Source organism: Microcebus murinus, chromosome 18 (assembly GCF_040939455.1).
Source record: "Microcebus murinus isolate Inina chromosome 18, M.murinus_Inina_mat1.0, whole genome shotgun sequence".
Taxonomy (NCBI): Eukaryota; Metazoa; Chordata; class Mammalia; order Primates; family Cheirogaleidae; genus Microcebus; species Microcebus murinus.
This window is the reverse complement of record NC_134121.1, coordinates 11,548,726-11,567,130: the sequence shown is the minus strand read 5'-3', so window position 1 is coordinate 11,567,130 and position 18,405 is coordinate 11,548,726. Positions and strand designations below refer to the sequence as shown.

General features: G+C 42.8%; 1 protein-coding gene across 1 annotated transcript in view; it reads right to left on the bottom strand.

Moving 5' to 3' along the window:
• Window positions 1-11,045: 11,045 nt before the first annotated feature.
• Window positions 11,046-18,405, bottom strand: part of MYOCD (myocardin) — a 98,540-nt gene continuing 91,180 nt past the window's right edge. Inside the window, exon 15 of the mRNA XM_012777447.2 lies at window positions 11,046-16,811. Coding sequence (XP_012632901.2) covers window positions 16,240-16,811 — 572 coding nt within the window. The 3' untranslated portion in view covers window positions 11,046-16,239. The remainder of the gene's footprint in view (window positions 16,812-18,405) is intronic.

Below are 18,405 nucleotides of genomic sequence, written 5' to 3'. Positions count from 1 at the left end.
AATAGATGAGAAATAGCATTATTATACTGTTTTAATTTACACTTTTCTACCACATTAAACATTTTCCCATGTTTTGTAGCCATTAGTATCTCTTCTTTGGTTTATTAATTCTTTGTGTCTTCAGCCCATTTTTCAGTTGTGGGTTCCATATTTTCTTATTGGTTTTTAAAATCTCTTTAGTGATATTAATTATACTAATGCTATTGTATCTAATGGCGAATGTTTTCTCTAGTTTAGCTTTTCCCTTTCAGCATCTCTAATGCTGATTTTTATCTTCCAGGAATTTTTACATTTTTAATGTGATCAAATCCATCAATCTTTTCCTTTATGTTTTATTGCCTTTGGTTTTAATGCTTAGAAAGCCTCCCTTATCCCCAAAGGATAGAAATATTCAACTATATTTTTTACCTAAAACATTTATGTGTTATCTTCCTTTATTTATAGTAAGTTTTACATTAAACTTTTAGTACCAAAATGTTAACCAAATCCAGTAGTTTTTTACTCATTTGTTCCTCCGATATAAATTTGAAATAACTCATCAAATATAATAGAATAATTCTATGTCACACATGGAAATTAGAGAAAGGTCCTATTTGTGATCAAATGGCACAAGTGATTTCTGAGTGAAGTGAATTCTGACTGGGCAGAATTTACCGTGTGGTAACCCTTTGGGGGAAATTAAGCTGAGATCTGCGCTGTTTCTAACACACCACCTTTTTGGCCATCTCAGCCACCAAATCTGGACTAACCAGGACTCTCTGTGTGAGCCTGAACAAACAGAAAAAAAGACTCAGTAGTTCAATGTCACAGTGATGATGACAAAGCAGATAGGAATAAACCACATGGCCAAGTACTCCTATGAGTGTTTTAGCATACATTATCTTATCTACTCTTTAGAAGAACTCCAGGATGAAGGGTTTATCATACCCATCAAACAAACCAAAGCTCAGAGGGTGAATTGCCGTTCAAGCATAAGAACTGGGACTGAAACCCAGGTTTTCCTAGTTCACATGTCTGTACTTTCATTATAGGCTGTTACCTCCATAACACAGGGAGACTAATCTGAGAATTCAGAGAAAATAGCTTCCAGTGAAAAAGTTATGCAGGAAGTAAGGGAAGTTTTTTTTTTATTTTTCTCACTCTAATTTGTATTCTTGGTGAGAACTGAGAGAACGTTGCTTTAATATAATAGGGTCTGGTTGCCGTGAGAAAGAGCCACATTAAACCAGAAAGAGTTCTTGGATAAGAAACACATGACTTCCAAACTAATGAAACTCAATGGAGGCAGGAAACAGCAGATTTGGTACTGCCCAAAATGGAAGTAGTGCACTGGAAGAAGGGCTGCAAGAATGCTCCCAAAATTCAGAGGGAAAAAGTAGGTAATGCAATGAAATGATGAGGAAAAGGAAAAGAGACATGGAATTGTTTTCCAAAACATTCAGATATGTAATAGAATTTCCAGACCATATGATGAAGAAGAAATAACCATAAAAATATTAGAAAAACATTTTGCAGAGCTGAAGAAAGGCCCAAGTCAAAATTAAAATAATTCACAAAGTGCTAGAAAATATTACAGCAGGTGGGAAAAAAAAAAAACCCTAGATATATCTTGCTTAAAATTCTGAATTGCAAAGATAGATACAAATATAGACATAAGTACTATAGAGAAAAAAAAGAAGTTTGTCTCTGGAAAGAAGAGCTGATGTACCCTATGCTTTGTGCCTGCAGCACTCAATGCCAATAATGTTCGGAGCAACATTTTACAAAGCTCCACAGAAACAGGTTGCAAATCAAGTGTAACTCAAACAGTCTACATATGGCCCAATATTCACAAACAAGGACAAAAAAGGTCATTTTTCAACATGTAACTGGAAAGGTTTATCAACTACTCATCCTTTCTGAAAAGAAAATATTATTCAAAAAATTGTTTTTTCCAAAAGAAATAAAAATAAAAAACAAGAGAGAAAAATTTCCTCATGACCTTATGGTAAACAATGATTTCTTAAACATGATACCAAAAACTCTAATCTCAAAGGAAAACTGATAAATTAGACTAGAGAAAAATTAAGAACTTTTGTTCATGAAAGGATGCCATTAAGAAAATGAAAAGGCAATCCTTAGAGTGGGATAAGTTATTTGTAATACATACATGTGTGAAAAAACTCAACTTCGGAAGTATAAAGAATCCTACAGATTAATAGGAAAAAGGAAAAAAAAAGGGAAAATGGACAAGAGACTTGAATAGGCACTTTACCACAGTGTCTATCTAAATGGCCAAAGAACATATGAAAAGTTACTCAACCTTGTTAATCATCCAATATGTACCAATTGGTATTATAATGAAATACCACCACATATCCACAGAATGGCTACAGTTGAAAGAGACTGGCTAAACCAGTGTTGATGAGGTGGTAGAGCAACTGGAACTCTCATATATTTTGGTGGGAAGGAAATCAGTACAAGTACCTTTCTTCTTTTCGAGATAAAAGCTTAATTCATTAATTTTTTTCTCATAATATTGAAAAGCACTTCGGAGAACTGTTTTGTAGTATCTGCTAAGGCTAGGCAGTATGCATACTTCATGACCCAGCAATTTCACATGTTCGACAGAAATGTATACATATTTGCAATAAAAGGCATGGTATAGTCACACAGTGGAATACTATATGGCAAGGAAAATGAATTATTACTGCTTCACCTAACAATGGATGAAAATATGGATGAATTTCACAAAGAAGGCTGGGCAAAAAAGCCAGATTCAGAAAAGTACACACTATATGATTCCATTTACATAAACAAGCAGAACAAATCAATGATAATAGAAGTCAGGATAGAGCTTACCTTGGGGGCGTGGGAAAAGGTACAGTAGGGTACAGTGTCTACAGTTCTGGCAATAGAAATTGTCCTATTTTTTGACTTAAGCAGTGGTTACATTGAATATACTCATTTTGTAAAAATTTATCTAGTTTTACTCTGGTGATTTATGCACTTTTCTGTAGTATATTATATTTGAAAAACTAGTGTTTATATGTAAATTATCAAATAAACACTTAAATACTTGCATATTATTATATAAAGCAGTCTTCTAAGCTATCTCTTACATCAAAGAAGAAATCAAGAATGTAATTACACAATATATAGAAATATATTACTATGTAAGCATTGTATAAAAACCCATATTTTTATCTCAAAATTGTACTCAGAAGCAAATTCATATAAAATATTTTCAATATTATTGGGAAAATATAAATGAATTAAGCTTTTATCTCAAGAAGCTCAAAAAGCGGAAAAATGCCAAATCAATATGAAGAAATATAGAGGAATAGACTAATAAAGGCAGTATAAGAATATGGATAAGAAAAATAAAATTCATTAATAAATATAAATGTACTGTTATGATAAAACAGTAAAAGAAATATATGCCAAGCCCAAGAGAGAAAATATAAATACACAACATTAGGAATGAGAAAGGGTAGTAGGTTCAGATCTCAACCTGCAAACACAGGTGTATTTGCTATAACTGGACTTTGTATTTTGAGACCCATTCTAGGAGTAGAAGAAACTTAATTTTAGGCCTTTGAGATTTAGCTCCCCTTTCCTAGGTTAGTACTCAGTTTTCTTGGAGGCAAGGGGTGTGTTGCATGTATATTTTGGAGGGTGGTGGAGAGGCAGTTCAGCTTCAAGTCTGGGTCATCATACTTCTTTGCCATCATCTGCTAAGAAGCCTGTATCTGTCCAATTTCTGGATGTTAGTTTATGTAGGTCACTGTTGAGTGCCCCTTCATTGCAAACCATGAGACTTTTTTGCGAGTCTCTCTCTTTTTCACCTAACTTCAGTTCATGCTTTTCACAAGTGCTAGGAGATAATTCTACAGCTTCCATGCCACTCTAGGTGATAGGCAACTCATTTGCACCTGTCCAAGGCACTCCAGCAGATGCAGTCTCTTGGATGGCCAGAAATCCCCTATGGTGATTGAACAGACCTCAGAGGCTGGCTCAGATCTGTCTGTCGGTCTTCCTGGATCTCACAGAGCAAGGACTGTCCATGCCTTGCTTGCATGTTAACCTTAGACACCTTTCCTTCCCTCAAAGAATTTGGTGGTGGAGACAGGGTAGATGCCTGGGGCAAGAGGTAAAAATACCTAGGGAGTAGAGCAAGGAGGGAATTCATCTGTTGGTTGATCATCAAAATCTCACGTAACAACACACAGAGGCAGAGGTCAGAAAGATAATTTTAAGAGAATGTGATCAATAAAGAGCAAATCTTTAGCAGGCATATCATGCTGGGCAGGCGCTGTGGTAGAGGCAGGGGTATAGAGGTAAATACAGACTAGAATTACCCTTGAATCCTCCCTTTATCCTTCCTCTTCTTACTGCACCTCTTCTAGTCTACCAATTTGTAAGTCCTTTTGTTTCTGGTACTGCCTTCTGCAGGCGTCCTCAAACTATGGCCCGCGGGCCACATATGGGCCACCTAGCACATTTATCTGGCCCTCCGGGTGTTTTTGGCACCGCTGTCTGTCCTGCTTAGCAGCCGACTCATCCCAGGCCCACAGTGCACATGTGTGGAATGTGCATTGCACTCTCCAATGGTCTGAGGGACAGTGAACTGGCCCCCTGTTTAAAAAGTTTGAGGACCCCTGGCCTACTGAATACCACTGAATCTGCCCATCTTCCTCCACTTGATTGGTCACCACTCTGGTCTTCTGTCTGGGTGTTGCAGCAGCTCTTCCCAATCCTCCTTTCCCCCAACCCTGGCTATGCCACCATCCTCTGTTCCAACTGCTCTAAAACCCTTCCAGCTTTTTGCAATGCACTTTATCTCTTTGCCTGTAGTTTTTCACACATGTGAATCCCTTTGGTGGGAATGCTAGTGCCTCCTCATCTTTGATGTGCCAAACTAAATGTCTAGGAAACCTTCCCTACCCACTCCCCTGAATATGTTCTTGTCCCAACTATATGCTCTAATATCACCCTGTATTTCTTCTACCATGGTCCTTACCACCTTTTATTGCAAACACAAATGATAAGAGCTAACATTATTGAGTATTTACTATGTGCCAGGAAGTGGACAAAGTCGTTTGAAAATATTATCTCATTTAATTTGCACCACAGCTTGGAGAGGTAGGTACTATTATTCACCCCATTTCCTCAGAAAGGAAATTGAGGCTTAGAACAATTTTTAAAATTTGTCTTAAATTGTATAAGTGGTAGTGATAAGATTCAAACTGAGGTCTCTCTCATCCCAAGCTCTTGCTCTCTCTCTCATCTGTTGACTGCACACCTGGACGAAGACTCCCTTCAAAACACAATCAATGCAGGCAGTGGTTAATTCTTTCTGAGAGGCTTCACCTTTGCTGTCCCCCACTGAGAGGTTGCTGGGATGAATTCTTTCCACAGCCCTGAGGCTGGGTAAAAACACCATGGCTCACGTCCCTGGAGGTCTTAGGCCCTGCTCAGGCTGTAAGCGCCAGCAGATCAGACCTTATCTCCTCTGCTTTCATCTCCATACTGCTGTGTGCTCCCTCGCCACTGGTCCAAACTCTCACTGCTCCTTTCCAAACTTCCTCTCTGTCCTAGGATAAATCAATAGTAGCTGTCCTGCAACATCAGCTACTGAATTGCATCTCTCTGCTGAACTCTCAAGTGCAGGTTGCCCTATCTCCCCCTGCCCACATTCCTTGGGATTTGACTTTGGGATTGAAACCCTCCATCTCTCATCCCTGCATCTACACTGCTATTAATTCATCTTCATGCAAGAGCTCCTGCTTATTGAAGGTTCTGCTATGGGGCTATGGGGTTCTACCACTCTCCCTCCTTCCTTCCTATTGTCATCTTCGTACTTCCTGGTTGTTTCCCCTCATTCGAATTTTGAACATGGCTTGATCTACTTCTGCATTCCATGTCCTGCTGTCATTCTGTGTTATACTGATGTCTACATGGCTGGGCCACCCAACATGCTGGCCTTCCAGCCTCTTACATTGTCCACCCCAGTGATTTTGACATCTGCTTCCTTTCAGCTACTTATCCCCAAAGAACCCTTTGGTCTTCATATTGAGCTTCCTTCTACAGAATCTTAAATTCAAACATGGGACTCTTTTTATTTATGGGGAGTTCTCAGTTTAGTGACCTCTCTTGATTTGTATAGGTAAGGCAAATAGGCTGCCACTGTTCTGAGGACAGATATCCCCAAAACCCAGATCAATATAGCTACTTCTCCAAATACCTCTCGTTATAGAGAATGCTGAAGAAGGGTGGATCAGTTTGTATATGGATCCCAGAGGCTTTGAGGAGGAAAGAAACCAAGAGGCCAAGCCCTTGGCTTAAAATTAGAAGTTAAAGAGAACTTTCAGGCCTGGGTAGAGTGGGTTGGATCTAAAGAAGAATGGGTATCAGGCAAGGGGCAAGGTTGCCACTTAAATTACCCTGAAGCTAGAAAGAGGTAATACCAGTGGCCTGGACCCTGCACCAGGTCAGCTGATCAATTGGGGTACATGAATGTGGATGGGGGTTCCATGTCCTCAGGTGGCATGTATTTAGGGTGACCATAGTCCTGGTTTGCCTGGAATAGTCTTGGATGTGCTTATAGTCTTGGCCTCCTTTAGGATTTAGCATTGGTCCTGGACAACAGTGTCATGCTCTAGATGACAAATTATGTAGTCACCCCCACTGGATCATGCATGTGATTGTACAGAGGGCATTATCTCCTTACGAGTTTGACATACAGCAGGAGCATGGAGGACTCATATCCTGTCCTGGGCTTGGGAGAGTAGCAAGAGCACAGGATTTAACACTCTGTTCTAGAGGGTCATGTCACTCAAAGAGCAATGGTGCTCTCCCCTGGGGGAGTCCAGCCTCACTTTATAGGGGATTTCCTTGCCTGAGCATGACACCCAGGGAGTAAGACCACGTCTACTAAAAAGCCTGTCCAGCTGGTGGCAGTAATTTGTGGAAAGTCCCTGGACTCCCGTCTTAGCAACTGTGACACCAGTTCTCTAGCCTAGAGGCTAAAAGCACCTCAGCCCATCTCAACCCCTCTAAGTTGATTGTTGTACCATTCTCTAGTATTAAAGAATATACATTTCTGTTCCAGTTCCACTACAAAAGACAGGAGCATGGGGTCTCTCTTTCCATCAGTGGACACAAAGGCATTCCTTGATATTTGGGAGTGATATGGGTTTTGGGGTGATAAAGTGGACTTCCTATTAATCTAGGCATGTGGAGCACGAGACTTCCACTTTGAACCATTCCTGGGAAACTGTTATTTATCTCTACTAAACTCTAATATTATTATCATGATGATGACAATAAAATTACAGTATTAGTAGTATTGCATCAATACTTGGTCCTCTTCTAGTTTCTTGATTTCACCACTTTCTGAGACCAGTCTTCACCTACATATACAATAACAGTGTTTATTCCATGGTTCACCATTTTACTTCCTTTTCAGTCATATCCCGAGTTACCCAGTTCTGTTTTCTTGCTTTTATACCCATTCCTGCAGCATCCTCAACTTGTCTCAACTCCCGTCTCTGCTTCTCTGCTTTTAATGCCAGTAATGGGAAGTCCCACCATTGTGCAGAGGGCGTGATCTTCAGCCAAGTTTTCCAACTCTTCCTAGGCATCCATCCCGATCTTCTCATTGATTTTCTCTCCTCTTCTCCATGGCTCTTAATCCTGTCTATCTCCATTTTTACTAAAACTTCCCCCCACCAGATGACCATTGTCTCTCCATCTTGCTTCCAGTATGAAATGGAAGCTGCCACCTGAGAACTCCCTTGGTGTCTTCCCAAGGCACCTGCTTCTCTACGCACCCTCCCTTTTCTTTCCTGCCACAGCTACCGGTTTTCTTTTTCCCTAAAGCAAAGCAACCTGGATCTCATTCTCTGCCACCTTCTCTCTTTTTATACTACCTAATTACCATTAGCTTTTAAATCAACTCATATTTAATAGTTAGCTCCTCTTGAAAATGAATCCTTTTAATGTTCAACTCCCCGCTATGGCCTTGTGTGTCTTCTGCCTACATTGCCATACTTCTTGAAAGACACAGCTGGATTCACCTTATCTCCTTTCAATTCCTCACTCTACACCTGCCTGGCCTCACCACTGCAAACACATTGCTCTTTCTCAGCTTGGTTACCAGCCACCTCCTCATTAGTCAATCAAATGAACACTTTTCAGTCCTTGTCTTAGTGGAACACAGTAGCATTAGACAGGATTAGAGACCCCATCTTTCCTGAAATTCTCTCCAGCCTTGGTGATGGAAATACCACCCTCTCCTGGTTTTCTATCCACTCCCTCTCATTCTCCTGTGCCAGTATCTTAAACGCTGTCATTCCTCAGGATCCTCTTTTCTTCTCACTCCACACATTGTGTAGGTCAAAGCTCTTCCTACAGTCTCAATTGATGCCAATGTGCTGACTCCTTCCATGTCGGTATCTCCATGCAAAGGCTCTCTGAGCTCCAGACCTCCCTAGTGAAGACTTTTGGCTTGAGTGTCCCACAGACACTAGACACTCAAACAGCAAATTTATTATTTTTCCTGCCAAGTAACTCTTCCTCATTCTGAGTCTCTTACTGTGACCGGCACTAACATACACCAGCATCCAACTCTTCTTCCCCCAAATCCAAAGCCCCTCTTTTCTTCACCACCCCCACCCAATGCTCAAGTCCCAGCTTTTCCATTCTATTAACATGTCCCGTGCCTACCTTCATCTCTCTGTTCCCACCACCACTTTCTTAGTAGAGACCACCCTCTGCCCCTTGACAGGGTTATTGCCACAGGCTCTACTTTCACTCTTGCCACCCCAACCCCATTATTCTTTGCATACTGAATCCAGTATGTTGGGTTTCTCATCATTTCTCTTTAAGTTCTCATGTCTGTAGAATAAGGAGGACACCAGTGATTTACCAAACAAATTTACAAAAATGTACTGGGCTGCCCTTCCCTTGCCCTTGACACTCCAATCCACACCATAGCTGGAGTCATCTTTCTAAAGCGTGAACACTGTTAACAGCACTTCCTTGCTTAAAACCCTTCAGTGAAACCCACTGTTTTAAAGAGCAGTCCATACTCTTCGATGCATCTTATGAGTATTTGACTTTGTAGTCTGGTCCAGGCTTGCCTGTTCTTATGGGTTGAATTGTGTTCCCCCAAAATGTACACATTGAAGTGCTAACCTTCAGCACCTCCAAGTGTGACCTTACTTAGAGACAGGGTCTTTACAAAGGTAAGCAAGTTAACATGAGGTTATTAGGGTGAGCAAGTTAACATGAAGTCATTAGGTGAATCCAAGATAACTGGAGTCCTTATAAAAAGGGGAAATTTGAACACAGAGACAGACACACACAGAGGGGAAGACAATGCAAGATGCAGGGAGAACACCATGTGGACACAAAGATGGCCATCTGCAAACCAAGAAGAGAGGCCTGGGGCAGCTCACAGCCCTCAGAAGGAACCAACCCTGCCAGCGCCTCGATTTCAAACTTCTAGCCTCCAGAACTGGGAGGCAATACATTTCTGTTGCTTAAGCTCCACAGTGTGTGGTACTTTGTTATGACAGCAATACAAATTAACATAGCTCCCAACTTTTTCTCTTTTCCTTCCTACATTCCCACCCTCAACGTCCCTACTCTTCCTTTCCACTCTCTAGCTATCCTGAACTTCTCACGTTCCCTGAACATGGTAAATTCTCTTTTATCTTCCGGCCTTTGTGCACGCTGTCTCCCTGGCCTGGAATGCTCTTTTCCTTGATTGTTTGCCTGCCCAACTTTTGTGTCATTAATATCTTGGCTTGGTGGTCTCCTTCTCTGAAGATTTCTTCCCGACCATCCTTCCCCACCTCCACTCCCAAGACTTTAGTAAGCCTGGTGGCACATAGCACGCACTTTTCAGACTGTGTATCGTTCCCTGTGCACTTGTTTGTCTCCTCTCTAGATGGCAAACTTCTTGAAAGCAGGGATCATGTAGTAGAAATCTATTTCTGTGTCCATCCCCTCATTTGGTAAGAGCACCCCAATTTTCCCTTAGAAAACCTCACCTTCTCCATTATCAGTCCATGAGAAACAAATGACCCCATTCCACAGCTCAGGGCTGAGTGGGGGATCCAGGTCCTGGAAATCAATTTGTTCCTCCTTCTCACAGCCACAGAGATGGCTTCAGGGATGGTCGGGACCTGCCCAGACCACTGAGAGCCAGCTGTGAGATTCCTGCTGGGACTCCTAGGAATGAGAAACTCTCTTGTGGCTGGAATTGCCACACATGGGGCTGCTGGCAACCTTTGACCTTGTTGTTTCTACACGAAGAAAGCCCACCAGGAAGTAAGGCTGATTGAAGGCAGGGGAAGACAGAGCCATATGGAGAAAAATCAGTTCTTGGCTACATCAGGGCTTGGGACGCCCATTGCAGGGCTCTTTCATGATATCATAGGTCCTCTATGTGGTTTATATATTCACCAATGAGATGAAGACAAGCAGGAATAAAATTAGGAGAGAAAAGCTGATAAAACTAGGTCTTAAACAGTCTGAGTTTATACATATCTTATGGGCCATCTTGATGCCCAGCGTATTCTACATTATTATTCAATGTGCTCAGTTGCTAAACTGATGAAAACATTGGGTTGACTAAGGTGTGTGTGTGTGTGTGGGTGTGTGTGTATTTTAATGGGCATATAAGCAGCTTGAGGATCAGTTTTGCAAACATCCTCATTATATTACTATGACCAGTAGTAAGTGCAAATGCAAATAAGATGGGTGGTGCTTAAGCTGGGGGGCTGTGGAGGGGGCACATCACAGTCTGACTCTTGGCTCTGCCACTTTTTCAGTTGTGTAACCTCAGGCACTTTATTTAGCTTCTCTGAGCCTGGTTCTCTCCATTTGCAAAAACAGGGATAATAATGGCACCACTCCATGGGGCCCTTGTGAGAATAAAAGGAAATAATACACGTAAATGGCACATAGCACACGGCCTGGGTACATCAGACAGCCAAGGAAAAAGGTTTCTTTTTAAAATAAACATTTTATTTAAAAATATACGCATTTTTTTTTTTTTAAAAAAGAACACATGCCAACTTTGGTATTTTAGCCACTGCTTCTTGCCTTCCCAGTCACCCACATTTCTTTCTGGTTATGTGGAGTTGAGCAAAGGAGACCAACACGAAAACACCACTACGCAGGGGCCTGCAGAGAACACATGCTTGCTCTTTGGTTCTCTGGAGAGTGCCTCTTTGTGCTTCCCCGAGGGAGGACTTTCAGCACCCAGCAATACATTGCCCCCCGTCCTCATGCAGGCCATTGGAAAGGCACTCTGGAGGCATTGTGGGTTCTGTTCCCTTGGAAAACATTAAATGGCTCCCAGGATCCCAATCTTCATACTCTCTTTCCCCACAAACACTCAGGAGATGTTAAGCCATTTCAAAAAATAAACGCATGCTACCAGTGTCCATGGTAGGAGCAGATGGTTAAAATAAGCACCGGAGACATTCAGGGGGTTGTTTGTCTTAATCCATAGGGAAAAATCACCAAATTCTATCATCAGAAGGGAGCCTACATGTTATTGGATCCAATGAGTCCTATTACCATGTCCCTGGCAGACGATAATGAAATTCTTCCCAGATCCTTCCTGTCTTGAAATCATTTCCCCATGGACAGTCTCCATCTAGCCCGGGGTTCTCTGAAAAGGTGGACTCTAGAATCAAACCCAGCTCCTTGACACAACTGGCCAGCTCTCGGCACTATATGACCATCTTGTTCCAGGACCTGGACTCTGTGTCTCTATTATTACCATCTGCCTTATAAAACATCTGTACCACCCTACTGGTTTAATATTAGATTTATGGGAAAACCAAGACCCCAGATTCTTTTCACTCCAAGTTTTCTCATATCTGATGGCAAACTGTGTACCAAACTGTGATGGCAATTGTGGGCTTCCTGCTGTGAGGAGGGCAGCCAGTCCTCTGCATTGCCTCCCTGCTCTTTGGAGCTTTCCTCTTAAGGGATGGGGTCTCACCATGGATACCCTGTTTCTCCCCAGTAAGTGTCCCTTTTGTCTAGAGAGCTTGTTTGATAATTGAGGGTAGGGGTAGGACCAAAAATAGTGTTTCCTCCACCCTCTCCTTGTTTTCAAGGGGCTTCTGTATCTGGCAACGAAAACAAATCTTCAAACTCTCACTGATGTTTTAAGTGGTGGGAGGTTAAACGATCTTCAAGGGATTGGCTACTGCCGTGTGACAGCAAAGAAAGAGACAGGAATCTTGGTGTAGGAGAGAGCTTTAGCTAAAAAGGGCCCTTCAGTTTCCCTTCTGAAAAAAAAAAAATGAAGAATCCTTTTTATTATAAAGAAATGGTTTTCCAATGTGAGGACTGGGAGATTCTCAGTGTTCTTGCTTATAGACACTACAAATGCCCAGTCATTCAAAATCTGAACAATCTGGGCTGAATCAATTCAGTATTGGAGAACTGAAGGTTTGTGTGCTTTGCTCATGGTAGTCATCAAATAATTATCCACTGGATGAGTGGGTTTGATGTGGGAGTTTTCAGTCAGACCAGAATCTGTTTCTAGAAGAGCTGATTGAATTTAAAATAAATAATATTTGAAAAAAATTGTCTCGAATGTTTGGGATAGGTTTTATTGATTCTTTTTTTTTTTTTCAGATTGGAAATAAATGGTTTTGAAAGCAAAAGGCTGAAAGTTCATAGACCCTTGAATATTCAGATGAAGGCTGTCTCAGTTTTTTTTATTTACTGGTGCAATCATTGTATTGTTAAGAATGACTTCTCATTTAAAAATCTGTGATTCATTTTACATAATGTGACACCTCAGCTGAACTGAGAGGTTCATAAATCAGGAAGTTGGCCTCTTTTTATTCTTACCCCCACCTCTTCCTCTCTTCCTCTCTCTCTCTCTCTCTCTCCCCCCACTGCCACTACCCCCATAATAGAACATGTGTTGTCCCAATATTGATTGTTAGAAGTAGGGCTGCTGCTGATGGGTGCTGGCTTACTGGAAGTGCTTGCATGAATACGTTTTCTGACTCCCTTGGGTAAGTATGAATCTACCAGACTGCGGCAACATTAGGAATCACTGCAAATGTCTGCAAGTTCCCATCACCGTGGGGACGCCAAGGATCTTAAGAATACTGCCTGTGGTCACCTTCAGGTTCTGAGAGCATTCAGAAACTTGAATGTGGACATCTTCATAAGTCACTGTACATCTTTTAGTCATGCCTGATTTGTCACCCCAAAAGAGGACATATATAACAGTTTAAATAAATTTAAAATAAAAAATCCCCAATAGGAGACAGATGAATTAACATGGATTATCTGATCCACTGAGAGCAGCTAACTTCATCAATTTTCTCCCAATTATCTCCAGTTTTCCCCCTGACCTCCGAATCTCACATCTGAGCTGAGAAGAGACAGGGCGAATATGTTTTGTGGAGACGGCAGGAGGAAGATGAGACCAGTTGTCCAGGAATCTGCTCTTTGGACTGTGCTGGTTTGCAGCAGCCAAGTCATCTTTTGTCTGCTGTGCATGTGGATGTCAGTCCTGGGGAATACCCTAAAAAGATCCTAGTGAAAAGGCACAGTCTGGCAAAGTACAAAGGACCCCAAACTAGGTCTAGTCCCTCAGATAGAAACACCCAAAGGAAAAAGTAATTAGCATTCTGACCAGGGACTCAGGGCAGGGAAACCATGTGAGTTTGTTTTCCAAAGGAAGTAAGGGGGGGGGAATAATAACACACAAATCACAAAACATGATACCTGAAACGTGTACTGACCAGCAAGCTTTGTCAAGGCCCCAATAAAACGTCCACCTCTGAGGAATGAACAAATGTGTGGAATGTGTTAATAAGATTTTCTTCCTCATAGCTTCATCTTCAAAGAAAAGACTGGTAATTTTCCCCTCTAGATTTCTGTATCTGATGACTGACATAAAAGCAAAATAAAACATTTACCATGTGGATCTTTTGAAGCACAGTGTGGATCAAGGAATGTAAAATGGTTTTCATGTTCCTTTTATGCTCCTCTACAAGAGATTGTGTTACCATTTCCAGCTGCTAATGGTGAAGCTGTTCTGTCTCTTCACATCCATATTCATTGCCAAGGTGAGCTTGTTCGTGGTAAGCAAGTGGCTGGCTGTGAGTCATCAGTTGGAGCCGTTAGTCATACACAGAGAGGCAACGTGTAGTCTGGTTGATTGATCAGGAACTCGTAGTGAGAAAGGCCAGGTATCATTCACAGCAGAATAACAGTTAAAGGCTTTTGGTATTGAACTCTGTAACACTGCTTTTCAAGATACACGTGCACACACGTGTATGTATGTATACACATACACATATTTAATATACACATATGTATATATCTATACACATGTGTATATATCTATACACATGTGTGTATATGTATTCCCCGCCGAATAAGATTTGGCAGCTTTCAGAGTAGCAGTCACCAAAAACACTCTGTGTTCACACATTTTTACAAGTTAACAATGGAATGACTTCTAAATCTTTGGTTTATCAAAAAGAGAACTTCTAAAATCACAACATTTTTGATTATTTTCTCTATAAGTGCACAGTGAACAACATTTTTTTTACAAAAGAAGAAAACAGTGCCTTAGTGATTTAAATAAAAAAACAAAATAATAGCAATAGCTCCTTTCTACAGCATGCAATACTATAAAATGGTGAATTGGAGCCACAGTGAGCCTGACAGAAACTGTCCTGCAATTTGAGTTTTTCCCAACTCCCAGCCAAAGCACGAGAGGTAATAAGGAATGCACATTGGACCACTGTCTTTTCCCTTCCATCGCTTTCAATGTGCAATTGTGTTTTCTTTCAGAAACTCTGAAATACTCTCTCTCCTGCAAATATCTTCCATATTTATCTTTACAATATAATGATTTCCAATTTCCCCAGAGCAACACAAACTGGTGGTTGCTTGTCGATCAAATGAGAATAGAATGATATTTGTGACTGGCGGACCTAGCCACCAGTTTCTTCCTAATGAAATCCTTACAACTTCCTTTTGCAGAAAACTGTGCACGTGGAGAATGAGTTCTCCAGAAGAACCTGGATTGTTAACATGTTGAAAGAATGGCTTTATCAGGAGTGTGGCAGCTTGTGAGAACTGAGAAGTCCTCCCCTCCCAGTGTTGGGGCAGAAAAAGAAAGATTGTCAAGAGAGGAGCAAGAATGGATTGATATCGTGAAAGAAGAGTGGAATGGGAGAAAAACTGATAATAAGAGAATGAAAAAAGAAGTTGGGCCTCCATAAGTGTTACAGTAACCCACGGTATGTTTCCCAGCGTATGTGAAACGCTGCTGTTCCCTAGGCCTGTCTGAGTGATCCCTGATGCCGCCTCCTGTGCCTGCAGGTAACTTTCCGTCTGCCCCTGTGGTCTTTGGAACGAAAGGGGGCTGGGCTGGAGAAGCTGAGGCATCTCGTTCAGGGGCAGGAGCTTTTCCTGCTTCAGGGTCCTCACCTATGACACATGCTTATCCGCACAGAGACGGTGGGAATGACTGGGCCACTGGCTTAAGGAGAAGAAAGTTCTGGATGGAGTTCTCTGGACTCAAGGCAGGTTAGTTGTTATCAGTGACCACAGAGTCCTGGCTACAGGATCGGAACCGCCCTGGTGGGGCAGTTCTATGGCAGAGGGCAACTGAGCTGACTTTGCTTCCCTGGGAACGGATTGGTTCTGTCCCTTGATTCTGTCTCAAGAGCTCTTTAACTGATGCTGGGTCTAGCGTCTCTTAAAAGACAGGCCATGGAGACCTGGGCCATGGCCTCCACCATGGTGTGTCTTCCATAACCTTTGGGGGGGCTGGCTTCCCTGTACGCCCCAAACACTTTACATTTTCTTCCCACAGGATGTCTAGTAAGCTCATGGGAAAAGCTTATGCCCCAACAATGCCTGAGAAAAATGATGGGCTAAAAAAATACTGACATTTGAAAAGGCAGTGAAAGAATTTTTTTTTTGGCAGCCTTAATCTGAGAAAGCAAATTTTTGATTGCATTGCTGAAATAAATCATTAACAGGTACTGAATGCTGGTAAATATTACATGATATGTATTTTAAAAATTGACTCCTATTTGTTCTTGTCGATTGTCACAGAAGCCTCCGTTGCTTCTCTTAGATTCACTCCTTCTTCTTCTTTTGGATATTATAAGTATTTATGGTTGCATGCATTTCCCCAGGGAATTCCTCCTGGTCTTCCTCAGCGCCTGTGCGCCAGGTGTTCTACCACTGCTGTAAGTGAAGGTCCATGGGGGAATTCAAATTGAGATCCGTGACATCCAGGAAATCGATGTTAAAGATGCTGGGGCCGCTGGTGGCCAGGGAGCTAAAGCCGGGTGTGGAACTAGGTGGCGTGAGGTCCAGCCACTCCATGGTTTCCCAGGGAGACTCGGTGAAGCTCAGCTGCAGCCCGCTGCTGTCCACGGAGGAGGGTGAGAACTGTGTCTGCATCGGGGACAGGGGGCCTGGCAAGATCTCGTGTGCACTGAAGAGGTCTTCCGCAGCCTTCCCGGAGAACCCATCCACGATCCCGTCGAAAGCAGGCTCCTCGCCCCCAATTTTCAGAAGCGCGACGTCACTCACCTTTCCTAAGGGGCTCTGGGAATTTAGTAGGACTTCGAGGTGCTCATCGCTGTCGGTGGCGTAGTGGTCAAAGGGCATCTGGCCTCCTGAAGACGCTTGTTCGAAGGAGGCAGAGGGCTTGGGGAGGACGGCGGCTGGGCTCCGGGAAGGCCCGGGTAGCTTCGGGACTTTTTGCAGACACGAATGATCCTCTCTGGCATCAGCTGGCATTTCTGTCAGTGAAACACAGTGTGAATCGTTAAATCACTTCAAATTGCACACGCCACACTGTGTGCGTCTTTGGAATGCTTAGACACTGCCCTGGTTGCTGCTCATGGCCTCATCCCTGAACTGCTGTGCATAATGTATCCCCAATTCGCTCCCCAACCCTTTTGTTCTGGGAATTCTGGTCTGTGATGATCAAACTCTGCCCTCTGAGCCCTGGCTGCATCCTCCGCAATCCTTGGTGGGGGCCTGATGGGAAGTGACGGGTACCCGCCCACCGCCACGTTCAGATTGTCCCCCTGCCCAACTTCTCATAGCTCTGCACTGGTTCTGGGCTTTGGGTCTCCGTCCCCAGCCTCCCAGTCAGTCCGTATCCACCGCAAACTCTACTCCCCAGTCCATCATCTTGGCGCCACTCCAACTGCGCGCATTCTCTGTGACTTCAGCGTCCGTCCTCGGAATCCCCGGGGCCTCCCAGGGTCTCACTCCCCCCGCAACTCCAGCGATGCGTCTGTCCCCACCCTGTCACACATGCCCTGTAGCCCTCTGAAAGCGCAATTTCCAGCAAAATCTGCCACTCTCTGTTCATCCCCATCCCCTCCCTCCAGGTCATGGATGAAATACCCTCTTGACAATCACTCCTCAGCCACTTGGACTCAGGCCTCTACTACTAATCCACTGCCTCTACTATTTCATCACTGCTCACCAGGCCCTTGCAGGTTTCACCTCTTTCCTTGTCCAGCCAACAATCTCTGAGCCACTGTGACAGTTACACTGTCACAGATACCCTCCTTTCACTGCACACCCCTGGCAAAACCCCACACCTGGATGAACCTCACCATCTGCCCTCTCCAAGCCTGCCTTGGACCAGCAGAACATTTCAAGAGGAAAGTTACGCAACGAAGCCAACTGCTTTCACTTTAGATTCAAGTTGTCAAGTCTGCAACTGGCATTTAAGGCTGCCTAACAATCCTACCATGTTTCTCTAGAAAATTCACCCGTGATTAAAATTCATAACTGTCCTTCTTTTCTTGAATCTCCCATCCTCCCCTCCTGCACCCTCACTTTTTGCTGTTCTTGCCACATACGTCATTAAAAAAATACAAGTGTATTTGACGTGAACGCTGTCCTCTTTCAATCACAAAACTTACCACATACACACACCTGTACCTATCCCTGTCCTGTGGCAATGGAGGAAATGTCTGTTCACGTGCTTGTTGTCCACCTCCCATACCAGACCGTGAACTCCAGAAAGGTGGGGCCTTTGCCGGGTGCGGCATTTAGCCTAGAACAGTGCCTGCCACCCCTCTCAGAGTCCTTTGCTGCCTCTTTCCCTGAAACTTTAAATGTGGTTGCTTAAGAGTTCAGTCCCAAGCTCTTTCTTTTTACCTACACATCCTCCTTAGGTTATCTTACTCATTTATATGTTTTCAAATTGTAGGTATACACTCTATAATGTTTCTTGAAATAAATAAACAAGTGGATTAAAAGGAGGCAAAAAGAACTTGTTGATTATCTTTTATTGCTAGCTTGAATAACATTTAAGCCTGAATGGACTATCCCGCAGAAGATTACTAATTGAATTTCATTTTGAGGGTAGGT